Source organism: Balaenoptera borealis (genome assembly GCF_965194805.1).
Source record: "Balaenoptera borealis genome assembly, chromosome: 7".
In the NCBI taxonomy this organism is placed as follows: Eukaryota; Metazoa; Chordata; class Mammalia; order Artiodactyla; family Balaenopteridae; genus Balaenoptera; species Balaenoptera borealis.
In genome coordinates, this window is record NC_138864.1 from 84,850,411 (window position 1) to 84,864,382 (window position 13,972).

The following is a 13,972-nucleotide window of genomic DNA, read 5'->3' on the forward strand; positions in this document are numbered from 1 at the left end:
TCAAGAGAAAGGGACTATGAAATATAAAATCAAAATGACCCTCAAGGGCCCTCTCTTGACATTAAATTGATCAAGAAGCACTCCCACCTCTGATTCTGTGAAAAGAGAATTTAAATTATCTTCTGAAAATTTCGTCAGGAATACACTTTTCAGGTTTCAGAGAAAGACTAAAATAGCTTTAAGAAGAGTCGGAATGCTGGGATGCCCCTGAGCAAGTTGACACAACTCCCTGTGTAGACGCCAGGCAATGTCAACCAGCTCTGTGATCCTGAACCTTAGCACGGCCCCTCCTTCAAATCCAGAAGTCAACTCAGCTTCAGCACAGCTGGGATATCCTTAGACCAATGGGTCTGAATGAACACACTTCTACAGGACTACATCTACTTGGGGGCTCTTAGAGATACTCTATACAATTCCAAGAGCTTGTCTGATTGGGAGTCATCTTGCAGGATTTAGCCCCTTTAAACTCAAGCATCTGTGTGACTTCCCATGGAACTTCTGGGCTCAGTGAGCGACTTGGGAAAACAGTAGGATATATGAAGAGGACAAGGGCTCTGGGGGACATACTTTCATGCAGTAATATGTTACTGAGAGCTTAGCTTACTATGTGCCTGGAACTCTGGTATCAAACCTCAGTTCTGTCTCTGTGTCTTTTTTTTTTTTTTAGTCTCACTGAGTCTTAGTTTCTTCATCTATAAAATGGATATAGAGCAGGTAAGCAGATAATGGTAGAATTATAATCACCAAAGATCCTCTTAATGTTGAATATTTATAACCAGTACAAATTTGCTCTCCTACAGCCAAAGTCAGACTGAGTCTCATAATGCCAGATCACTATACAGATCACTAAACCACTCCAAGAGAGTAGAAAGAAATGAAATCCACACAGAGTTCGATTTTTTAAAAATTTGGCAGTACAAAGGCTGAAAAGATAGTGATACTGTTAGAATGAATAGCAAAAACATAATGAAGGCAAAAAGTCAGGAATGACTAGGAAAACTGTAAATAGAATTGTAAATGAAAATTTCTTATTTTCTAACAAGAAATTTAACTGTACTTTTTATAAGGTACCTTGAACATTATAAGACCTTTTCATTGGTATTACCTTTAATGCTTCAATAACAGCTGGTGGGTAGCTCAGTCCAACCATGTTTGATGTTCGTCTATACATTCTGGCAAAGTCAGAAGGGAAAAATGCAATATTATGTCTTACAAAGAAGAATTAGCAGGCCACAGACTTATACCAGTACTGACAATTAACAAGAAGTCATGTCATCTGATGGACCCACGGAGCCTAAAATTTCTTTTATAACCTTTTTCATAGTCATTCAAGTGGCCTATGAAATGAAATTAAAGCAATCCCAAACATGTACAGCATTGGAAATAAAAAAAATTAAGTCTATGTGCCCCAAATTGGAAATTAAATTATTAAAATGGGTCTCCTCTTCTGCTGGAAGTGAATTATAGTATAGCACAGACAGTATGTAATGTAGTACTTTAACCTGAAAAAGAACTCTTATGGGCAACCCATCTAGAAGAGCTTGTTCTTTAGAACTGTCAAAAACTAGAGAGAACTTCGAGCTGACCATGGCATTTCTAAAACGTGTAATTGTGTGATAAGGGTTGTAGGAAGAATAAATCGATTTCTGGAATCCATTTCTGGGGAAGGGGGGCAATTTAATTTCAGAGAGCAAAGTGACTTACAAAATTGGAAAGTGTCATGGGCAACTCAAACACCTTGAATGGACTCCTCCCTGGCTCAGTACCCTCAACAAAGCATCCCTGACCTGTTCCAAATGTAGACATCATCTATATGTGTCACATGATGATGGATGAGACGTCCTTCTTTAAAAATTAGAGACTCAACTCAAACTAAACCTTCTCTAGTTAACATTAACAAAAAGAATTCAAAGCAAAGGCAAAAGCTCGTCCTAATGATGCTGCGGAGATACGTTTTTGCCATCTCTCATTCAAGACTGTCTGTTTCCACCTAGAGTTTTCAGCATGTATAAAGATACCAAAACGACATCAAAGCAAAGCCTTCGGTTATTAGAAACTGGTGTCTCTTTTGCTGCTTTGGTCACTGAATGACAGCCATCTTTACCTCTCCACAAATATCCCAGCTTGCACTGCGTGGACGATGCTCTTGAACCGCGGCTTCTCCTCGCTCCTTCTGAGTATCATACCCATCTGCCGTGTAAAGGTGGAGGCCAGCCAGTCTCGGACCTCAGAAGGCACCGCATCTGACTGAATGTCACTGAGCTCATCCTCCGTATCCAGGAGTCTCCTGAACCCAAGAAACAGAACCAGGACACAGATTAAATCTGAAGTTAGAGCTCTCTGTTCAAAGCAGCTGTTCCTTCTCTCCACCCCACCTGCATACACAGGTGCAAAGAAACCAAAATAAATGGGCCACAAAAAAATCCAGCACCTTACTGGCAAGGCTTGTGAAAGCCCACCATCAGTTTTTCAGGCTGGACAAAGGAACAAAGGAATCAGAGAAAGTCAAATATACTTTGTCTCAGGCTTTGTAGGTCCCAGACACATTGCACTCAGGAGCACCCAGTATCTTTATTCCTAGATGGTTTGTGGAATTTGAATGGAATCTAAACCTTCCATTTAAAAATGCATTCACCGGGAGGTTTATTTCATAGATGGCCATGTGGCATTATTTTGTTTTAAAAATAATGGCACTTAAAAACTATAGACAACAATACTGCATTATAAACTTCACACTTACTAAGAGCCTAGATCTTAATAGTTCCCACCACAAAAAATAATAATTAGGAGGTGTTAGTTAACGTTATGGTGGTAATCATATTGTCATATGTAAATATATCAAGTCAACACATTGTACACCTTAAATTTATACAATGTTACATGTCAATTACATCTCAATAAAAATAAATTTTAAAAAAGAAAAAGAAAGACTTTGCAAAGTATTACCCAAATCACATCAACCCAGTCCTCTGAAGTAATGAACCCAAATAATATCAACTGCTATTCTCTCTAGTTTGTTAGGACATTACAGAAACTTAAATGTCTAAATTTAAGCAAAATTTCCAAAACAATGCAGTTCTTTATTTGAGCACAGTGATTTAAGTCATCTGTCAGGTGTGCTCAGCAGATTTTTCAAATGTGTTCATAGGTCAGGCTAGAACAGAATATAAGTAGTAATAAATTACAATAAAACTTTGAATGTTGTATTTTATACTTATACTAAGCCCTACTAAAAATAAGCAGTAAAAACAGGTGTCAATGGAAAGTTCTGTTTTGTTTTTTTTCCCTTTAGACCCATCAATTGGGGGGTAGGGGAGAAAAATGTAACATTTGGGAAAAAACTACGGTATCAAATTTCCTTAAATTAGGAACCAAGCATATCACCGAAAACCAAGCCACACGATTCTTAAGATTACTGGGAAATCCTTTTGGATTAGAATTTGGCATAGAAAAGTAATACAACACAAATACTAACAGAGAAGCTTGTCTGAAGTAGAAAAAAGAAGAAAAGCCTTTCATGTTTACCATTTCCACATTTTTCTAAAGAAAAGCAATTTTGTTACTTTCATATTCATTTTACAATAGTAACCGTAAGTGCTTTAGTATTTATGGATAATTCAAGTGGAGAGGGTCTGCTAAGTAAATCAATAACATACCTAAGGATTAAGGGAGGAATACTGGGTGTTTAAGAGAACAAATGCTTCTCCATCTCTTCAGGAGCTTCCATTTACAGATAGATAATGTAAATTAAAACATGAACATAATTTTTAGGCTGAGATGAATAATATGCAATAATTCCAGTCGAATTCTACATTTGATTAAAAATCTGGTAAGATGTTTTAAAATCACTTTTTTTCCTCTTACATTTTCTTACTTCACTGTCATAATGGGCATGTGAGAGATAAGTTCTTAGCTCCTTTTTATAAATGAGCATGTACAGAGGATATGTGATGTCCAAATCTACCCCATTTGTTTGTGAAAACTAAAGCTCCAAGACCAATCATTTGAATGCTACCTCCTGCATGCCATGGGGGACATTTCAGAAAAGCCATATAACAGAAAATTTATATTACCACATCAACTTCTTGTCATTTTAGCTTACCTGGTTTCATCAATGTATACGGATTCAAGCACTGTGGCTGCATATTCCAAATTCTTCTTAAGATCTACCACTGAAGCCTCCCCTCTCTCTAATTGCTTGACCAAAGACCGTAACCTGGGGGGAAAAGACATGATTCAATTAGAATAGAGGAAAAACAATTAGAGGAAACCAAAGATAATCCTACAATTAGAGGGACACAGTTTATAGCCATTAAATGTTTTTATTTATCCCGATATATCTGAAAGGAAAATACAAATCTAATGATGGAACTGACCAGTATTTCTCAAAGAAGCAAGTTATAAAATAAATGCACACATTTTTTCCACTCTAAATCAAGAACAAAAATATTCTCATCTACCAGGCACTGACAGCCCCCAACACTTTCTAACTACCTTTTATCTTGCTAAGAGTTTCCTAAATTATCAGTGATTTTGCTTCTCTTCTGATTTTCGTATTTTTTTGGTTCTAACTGGATGTAGTAAAGCATGACCAGCAACAACATCACCAAACACTGCTTGAGATCCTGCTATATTGCAGGTACTTTGTTCAGCTGTGACCATAGAGAATAGCAGTCCCATGGCCCACACATGTTCCAAGACAGGTGAGGAGACTTAGACCACCAAAATAACCACAGAGGGCTGCATAAGGAATACATGAAGGCAAACTGTTTTACTGGACAGGAAGAATTCCTCTAGGAGCAGATAAATACCCTAGTTTTTTTTTTTGGTTTTTGTTTTTTGTTTTTTTTTAAGGAGGATGGATGACAAACCAAGGTACTGAGGACAAGACCTTTCCCACTGCTAGTCAAGAGTTCCAGACAGTATAAGAGAAACAATAAAACATGCTCTCCTCTTATGTATATGAACACTATCCCCACAGAGAAGGACTCAGTACATATGAGAGCAATAAAATGCCAACAGATTATCAAAGACCAGCAACTGGGAACACTGTAAATACCACAGAGATATGGAGATTGGACAACTCTTCAGGCTCTTTGACAGGCAGCAAAGAACAGAAACTTTGAGGACAACCTTGGGTTTGAATTGTACATCACGGAGTATTAGCTATGCAATCCCAGGCAATAGCTGAATGTCAGCTATAAAATGAAGAAGCAACCACCAAATTTCCTAGGTTGAAATAAAGATTCAATCAAATTGCTATTGATGTAGTCACATCAACCATGTGACCTACGATTGGTAATTTTTTTCAGCTTTACTGAATATAATTGATATATAACATTGTGTCCTTACACAACATGATGATTTGCTACACATATATGTTGCAAAATGACTACCACAGTAAGGCTAGTTAATACAGCCAACACCTCATAAATTTAATTTCTTTTTCTGGTGAGAACATTTAGGATTTACTATTCTAGCAACTTTTGTATACAATACTTAAAACCAGTACTTACTAACTATAACCACCAGGTTGTATATTAGGTCCCCAGAATTCATTTCTCTTACAACTGTAAGTCTGTACTCTGACCAACTTCCCTCATTTCCCCGTTGTTTTTTAAAAGGCATTTGTTATCATTATTGTCATTGTTGTTATTCAGTGACCTTGGTCATCAAAGGTAACCAGATGAGAAACATGCTATCAGGATACTTAAGATTATTATCAAGTCTCCATTTCCCAAGGCTGCTCCCACTTTCCTGACTTCAAAATATCCTCGGATTTGCATTTATAAGAGAGCACAGGTCAACTTCTCTGCAAGGCATAAACTACTCCCCTCCAGATCTACATGAAAATGATCAACAATAAAGAAAGAGGAAAAACTCAGGATCACCCTTAAAAAGTAGGCAAGAGGGTCAGCCATACAAAATAAATTCCCAGGAATTTCAGTGATGTAAAATACAGAGGAAATTAGATTGAGGGTCGTGGCTATCTGACTTGTGAATCTCCAACATGCAAAAGGGAAATATGCAAAGGAAATCAGCAGAGGCCTCTGCAGGCTTGGAGGTGAGGGTTAGCCTGTGGATCCCATTAGCAGCATTAGGAAGTGTTCTGGTTTCAAAGGCAGTGCGAGACAGGGAGTTGGCATGGAAGGGTTTATCAGTCCCTCACACACAGTGGACAGCCAGCCTGCCAAACAATGGGAAGACTGCAGAGGCAAGCCCTGAGAGTTATTCCAAATAAGAAATGGAAGCTCTTTAGCAAAACACATTCCTGGCTAAGTCTGCCTCCAATTCTGACTCTCACCTCCAGGAGCCCAACTACCCCCAGCCTGTTTTGACTCTCCACTGGCAAGGAAAAATGAGGGTAAGTTTAAACTTTCTAAAAATTTTCTCCCTTGATTTGGGGCTTAAAGATTCTACCAGGAATTGACATGAATCCCTAATAGGACACATCTCAGCTCTCAAAACCTAAGAGGAGAAGACAAAACATAAAAAATGATGAGGGAAACTACAAAACTAACGGAAGTAAGAACCAGATAATTCTCTCTTCCTACAAGAGGGAAATAAGAAATAAACAAATAGAAGCAGCTTTAATCAAATAAGTTTTCCTAGACTGAAGAAAAACCTTTATAAGTAGATGAAAAGGGATCAAATAAAACCAGAAAAAGAAATCCAACATATGCAGTTGTAATTTTTTAACTCCAAGAATAAAAAAACAAAAGGCAAAAATTGTTGAGAAAAAAATATATTACTTACAAAGTAACAAAAATTCAAGCTGGCCATAAGACTTCAACCATGCCAAATATCAAAAAGCAATTTAATAACAATACCAGTTTTTGAAAAAAATATGGTATAATTCAAGATATCTATATCTACCTATGTATAGTAGGACTGCCATGTATATGTGAAGCCAACAAATACATTCTCATTTGTGGACAAGCTCAAAATTTCATCATTAATATGCTTTTCCAGAAAATAAGAACAAAAACAAAAAAACTTTAAGGCCAACTCTAGGACAGTGATCTTTCAAGGAGGATAGATTCATGGATCTCCAATTAAATTGACTCGTGACCAGAGGAGCTTCAAGATGGTGGAAGAGTAAGACGCAGAGATCACCTTCCTCCCCACAAATACATCAGAAATACATCTACATGTGGAACAACTCCTACAGAACACCTACTGAACGCTGGCAGAAGACCTCAGACCTCCCAAAAGGCAAGAAACTCCCCACATACCTGGGTAGGGTAAAAGAGAAAAGAAAAAACAGAGACAAAGAATAGGGACAGGACCTGCACCAGTGGGAGGGAGCTGTGAAGGAGGAAGGGTTTCCACACACTAGGAAGCCCCTTCGCGGGCGGAGACTGCGGGGGGCGGAGCGGGGGAAGCTTCGGAGCCACGGAGGAGAGCGCAGCCACAGGGGTGCAGAGGGCAAAGCGGAGAGGTTCCCGCACGGAGGATCGGCGCCAAGCAGCACTCACCAGCCCGAGAGGCTTGTCTGCTCACCCGCCCGGGAGGGCGGGGGCTGGGAGCTGAGGCTCGGGCTTCGGTCGGATCCCAGGGAGAGGACTGGGGTTGGCGGCATGAACACAGCCTGAAGGGGCTAGTGCGCCACAGCTAGTCGGGAGGGAGTCCGGGAAAAAGTCTGGAGCTGCAGAAGAGTCGAGACTTTTTCTTGCCTCTTTGTTTCCTGGAGCGCGAGGAGAGGGGATTGAGAGCGCTGCTTAAAGGAGCTCCAGAGACGGGTGCGAGCCGCGGCTATCAGGGCGGACCCCAGAGACGGGCAGGAGATGCTAAGGCTGCTGCTTCCGCCACCAAGAAGCCTGTGTGCGAGCACAGGTCACTCTCCACACCTCCCCTCCCGGGAGCCTGTGCAGCCCGCCACGGCCAGGCTCCCGTGATCCGGGGACAACTTCCCCGGGAGAACGCATGGCGCACCTCAGGCTGCTGCAACGTCACGCCGGCCTCTGCCGCGCAGGCTCGCCCTGCCTCCTCCGTACCGCTCCCTCCCCCCGGCCTGAGTGAGCCAGAGCCCCCGAAGCAGCTGCTCCTTTAACCCCGTTCTGACTGAGCGAAGAACAGACGCCCTCAGGCGACCTACACGCAGAGGCGGGTCCAAATCCAAAGCTGAACCCCGGGAGCTGTGCGAACAAAGAAGAGAAAGGGAAATCTCTCCCAGCAGCCTCAGGAGCAGCGGATTAAATCTCCACAATCAACTTGATGTACCTGCATCTGTGGAATACCTGAATAGACAACGAATCATCCCAAATTGAGGAGGTGGACTTTGGGAGCAACAACATATATATATTTTTGCCTTTTTCTCTTTTTGTGAGTGTGTATGTGTATGCTTCTGTGTGTGATTTTGTCTGTATAGCTTTGCTTTTACCATTTGTCCTAGGGTTCTGTCCATTTTTTTTTTTTTATTACTTAAAAAAATTTTTTTTCTTAATAATTATTTTTTATTTTAATAACTTTATTTTATTTTATTTTACTTTATTTTATTTTATCTTCTTCTTTCTTTCTTTCTTTTTTTCTCCCTTTTATTCTGAGCTGTGTGGAGGACAGGTTCTTAGTGTTCCAGCCAGGCATCAGGGCTGTGCCACTGAGGTGGGAGAGCCAAGTTCAGGACACCGGTCCACAAGAGACCTCCCAGCTCCACATAATATCAAATGGTGAAAATCTCCCAGAGCTCTCCATCTCAACGCCAAGACCCAGCTCCACTCAATGACCAGCAAGCTACAGTACAGGACACCCTATGTCAAACAACTAGCAAGACAGGAACACAAACCCATCCATTAGCACAGAGGCTGCCTAAGATCATAATAAGGCCACAGACACCCCAAAACACACCACCAGACGTGGACCTGCCCACCAGAAAGACAAGATCCAGCCTCATCCACCAGAATACAGGCACTAGTCCCCTCCACCAGGAAGCCTACACAACACACTGAACCAACCATAGCTACTAGGGACAGACACCAAAAACAACAGAAACTACGAACCTGCAGCCTGCGAAAAGGAGACCCCATACACAGTAAGTTAAGCAAAATGAGAAACACACAGCAGAGGAAGGAGCAAGGCAAAAACCCACCAAACCAAACAAATGAAGAGCAAATAGCCAGTATACCTGAAAAAGAATTCAGAATAATGATAGTAAAGATGATCCAAAATCTGGGAAATAGAATGGAGAAAATACAAGAAACGTTTAACAAGGACCTAGAAGAACTAAAGAGCAAACAGAGATGAACAACACAATAAATGAAATTAAAAATTCACTAGAAGGAATCAATAGCAGAATAACTGAGGCAGAAGAAAGGATAAGTGACCTGGAAGATAAAATAGTGGAAATAACTACTGCTGAGCAGAATAAAGAAAAAAGAATGAAAAGAATTGGGGACAGTCTCAGAGACCTCTGAGACAACATTAAACGCACCAACATTCGAATTATAGGGGTCCCAGAAGAAGAAGAGAAAAAGGGACTGAGAAAATATTTGAATAGATTGTAGTTGAAAACTTCCCTAATATGGGAAAGGAAATAGTTAATCAAGCCCAGGAAGCACAGAGAGTCCCATACAGGATAAATCCAAGGAGAAACACGCCAAGACACATATTAATCAAAATATCAAATATTAAATACAAAGAACAAATATTAAAAGCAGCAAGGGAAAAACAACAAATAACACATAAGGGAATCCCCATAAGGTTAACAGCTGATCTTTCAGGAGAAACTCTGCAAGCCAGAAGGGAGTGGCAGGACATATTTAAACTGATGAAAGAGAAAAAACTACAACCAAGATTACTCTACCCAGCAAGGATCTCATTCAGATTTGACAGAGAAATTAAAAGCTTTACAGACAAGCAAAAGTTAAGAGAATTCAGCACCACCAAACCAGCTTTACAACAAATGCTAAAGGAACTTCTCTAGGCAGGAAACACAAGAGAAGGGAAAGACCTACAATAATAAACCCAAACCAATTAAGAAAATGGTAATAGGAACATACATATCGATAATTACCTTAAATGTAAATGGATTAAATGCTCCAACCAAAAGACATAGACTGGCTGAATGGATACAAAAACAAGACCTGTATATATGCTGTCTACAAGAGACCCACTTCAGACCTAGGAACACATACAGACTGAAAGTGAGGGGATGGAAGAAGATATTCCATGCAAATGGAAATCAAAAGAAAGCTGGAGGAGCAATTCTCATATCAGACAAAATAGACTTCAAAATAAAGAATATTACAAGAGACAAAGAAGGACACTACATAATGATCAAGGGATTGATCCAAGAAGAAGATATAACAATTGTAAATATTTATGCACCCAACATAGGAGCACCTCAATACATAAGGCAAATGCTAACAGCCATAAAAGGGGAAATCAACAGTAACACAATCATAGTAGGAGACTTTAACACCCCACTTTCACCAATGGACACATCATCCAAAATGAAAATAAATAAGGAAACACAAGCTTTAAATGATACATTAAACAAGATGGACTTCACTGATATTTATAGGACATTCCATCCAAAAACAACAGAATACACATTCTTCTCAAGTGCTCATGGAACATTCTCCAGGATAGATCATATCTTGGGTCATAAATCAAGCCTTGGTAAATTTAAGAAAATTGAAATCGTATCAAGTATCTTTTCCGACCACAACACTATGAGACTAGATATCAATTACAGGAAAAAATCTCTAAGAAATACAAACACATGGAGGCTAAACAACACACTACATAATAGCCAAGAGATCACTGAAGAAATCAAAGAGGAAATAAAAAAATACCTAAAACAAATGACAATGAAAACACAACGACCCAAAACCTATGGGATGCAGCAAAAGCAGTTCTAAGAGGGAAGTTTCTAGCTATACAAGCCTACCTTAAGAAACAAGAAACAACACAAATAAACAACCTAACCTTACACCTAAAGTAATTAGAGAAAGAAGAACAAAAAACCCCCAAAGTTAGCAGAAGGAAAGAAATCATAAAGATCAGATCAGAAATAAAGGAAAAAGAAATGAAGGAAATGATAGCAAAGGTCAATAAAACTAAAAACTGGTTCTTTGAGAAGATAAACAAAATTGATAAACCATTCGCCAGACTTATCAAGAAAAACAGGGAGAAGACTCAAATCAATAGAATTAGAAATGAAAAAGGAGAGGTAACAACTGACACTGCAGAAATACAAAGGATCATGAGAGATTACTACAAACAACTATATGCCAATAAAATGGACAACCTGGAAGAAATGGACAAATTCTTAGAAATGCATAACCTTCCAACGCTGAACCAGGAAGAAATAGAAAATATGAACAGACCAATCACAAGCACTGAAATTGAAACTGTGATTAAAAATCTTCCAACAAACAAAAGCCCAGGACCAGATGGCTTCACAGGGGAATTCTATCAAACATTTAGAGAAGAGCTAACACCTATCCTTCTGAAATTCTCCCAAAATATAGCAGAGGGAGGAACACTCCCAAACTCATTCTATGAGGCCACCATCACCCTGATACCAAAACCAGACAAAGATGTCACAAAAAAAGAAAACTACAGGCCAATATCACTGATGAACATAGATGCAAAAATCCTCAACAAAATATTAGCAAACAGAATCCAACAGCACATTAAAATGATCATACACTATGATCAAGTGGGGTTTATCTCAGGAATGCAAGGATTCTTCAATATACGCACATCAATCAATGTGATACACCATATTAACAAATTGAAAGAGAAAAACCACATCATCATCTCAACAGATGCAGAGAAAGCTTTTGACAAAATTCAGCACCCATTTATGATAAAAACCCTCCAGAAAGTAGGCATAGAGGGAACTTTCCTCAACATAATAAAGGCCATATATGACAAACCCACAGCCAACATCGTCCTCAATGGTGAAAAACTGAAACCATTTCCACTAAGATCAGGAACAAGACACGGTTGCCCACTGTCACCACTATTATTCAACATAGTTTTGGAATTTTTAGCCACAGCAATCAAAGAAGAAAACGAAATAAAAGGAATCCAAATCGGAAAAGAAGAAGTAAAGCTGTCACTGTTTGCAGATGACATGATACTATACATAGAGAATCCTAAAGATGCTACCAGAAAACTACTAGAGGTAATCAATGAATGTGGTAAAGTAGCAGGATACAAAGTTAATGCACAGAAATCTCTTGCATTCCTATACACTAATGATGAAAAATCTGAAAGTGAAATTAAGAAATCACTCCCATTTACCACTGCAACAAAAAGAATAAGATATCTAGGAATAAACCTACCTAAGGAGACAAAAGACCTGTATGCAGAAAATTATATGACACTGATGAAAGACATTAAAGATGATACAAATAGATGGAGAGATATACCATGTTCCTGGATTGGAAGAATCAACATTGTGAAAATGACTCTACTACCCAAAGCAATCTAAAGATTCAATGCAATCCCTATCAAACTACCAATGGCATTTTTACACAGAACCAGAACAAAAAATTTCACAATTTGTATGGAAACGCAAAAGACCCCGAATAGCCAAAGCAATCTTGAGAAAGAAAAATGGAGCTGGAGGAATCAGGCTCCCTGACTTCAGACTATACTACAAACTACAGTAATCAAGACAATGTGGTACTGGCACAAAAACAGAAATATAGATCAATGGAACAGGACAGAAAGCCCAGCGATAAACCCACGCACATATGGTCACCTTATTTTGATAAAGGAGCCAAGAATATACAGTGGAGGAAAGACAGCCTCTTCAATAAGTGGTGCTGGGAAAACTGGACAGCTACATGTAGAAAAATGAAATTAGAACACTCCCTAACACCATACACAAAAATAAACTCAAAATGGATTAAAGACCTAAATGTAAGGCCAGACACTATCAAACTCTTAGAGGAAAACGTAGGCAGAACACTGTCTGACATAAATCACAGCAAGATCCTTTTGACCCACCTCCCAGAGAAATGGAAATAAAAACAAAAATAAACAAATGGGACCTAATGAAACTTAAATCTTTTGCACAGCAAAGGAAACCATAAACAAGACGAAAAGACAACCATCAGAATGGGAGAAAATATTTGCAAACGAAGCAACTGACAAAGGATTAATCTCCAAAACATACAAGCAACTCATGCAGCTCAATATCAAAAAAACAAAAAACCCAATCCAAAAATGGGCAGAAGACCTAAATAGACATTTCTCCAAAGAAGATATACAGATTGCCAACAAACACATGAAAGAATGCTCCACATCATTAATCATTAGAGGAATGCAAATCAAAACTACAATGAGATATCACCTCACACCAGTCAGAATGGCCATCATCAAAAAATCTAGAAACAATAAATGCTGGAGAGGGTGTGGAGAAAAGGGAACCCTCTTGCACTGTTGGTGGGAATGTAAATTGATACAGCCACTATGGAGAACAATGTGGATTTTCCTTTAAAAACTAAAAATAGAACTACCATATGACCCAGCAATCCCACTACTGGGCATATACCCTGAGAAAACCATAGTTCAAAAAGAGTCATGTACCAAAATGTTCATTGCAGCTCTATTTACAATAGCCAGGACATGGAAGCAACCTAAGTGTCCATCAACAGATGAATGGATAAAGAAGATGTGGCACATATATACAATGGAATATTACTCAGCCATAAAAAGGAACGAAAGTGAGTTATTTGTAGTGAGGTGGCTGGACCTAGAGACTGTCATACAGAGTGAAGTAAGTCAGAAAGAGAAAAACAAATACCGTATGTTAACACATATATATGGAATCTGAAAAAAAAGAAAAAAAGAAAAAAAAGATCAGAAGAACCTGGGGGCAAGACGGGAATAAAGATGCAGAACTACTAGAGAATGGACTTGAAGATACAGGGAGGGGGAAGGGTAAGCTGGGACAAAGTGAGACAGTGCCATGGACATATATACACTACCAAACATAAAATAGATAGCTAGT

At 39.0% G+C, this 13,972-nt stretch overlaps 1 protein-coding gene across 11 annotated transcripts in view; it reads right to left on the reverse strand.

Moving 5' to 3' along the window:
- The window catches only part of PDE1C (phosphodiesterase 1C), a 613,608-nt gene that overhangs the window by 105,083 nt on the left and 494,553 nt on the right, over positions 1-13,972 (reverse strand). For all 11 annotated transcript variants that reach the window (XM_082399447.1, XM_082399445.1, XM_082399442.1 and 8 more), the window contains 3 exons: positions 4,103-4,216; positions 2,105-2,287; positions 1,106-1,172 (listed from right to left, as the gene is read on the reverse strand). In XM_082399447.1, coding sequence (XP_082255573.1) covers positions 1,106-1,172; positions 2,105-2,287; positions 4,103-4,216 — 364 coding nt within the window. The remainder of the gene's footprint in view (positions 1-1,105; positions 1,173-2,104; positions 2,288-4,102; positions 4,217-13,972) is intronic.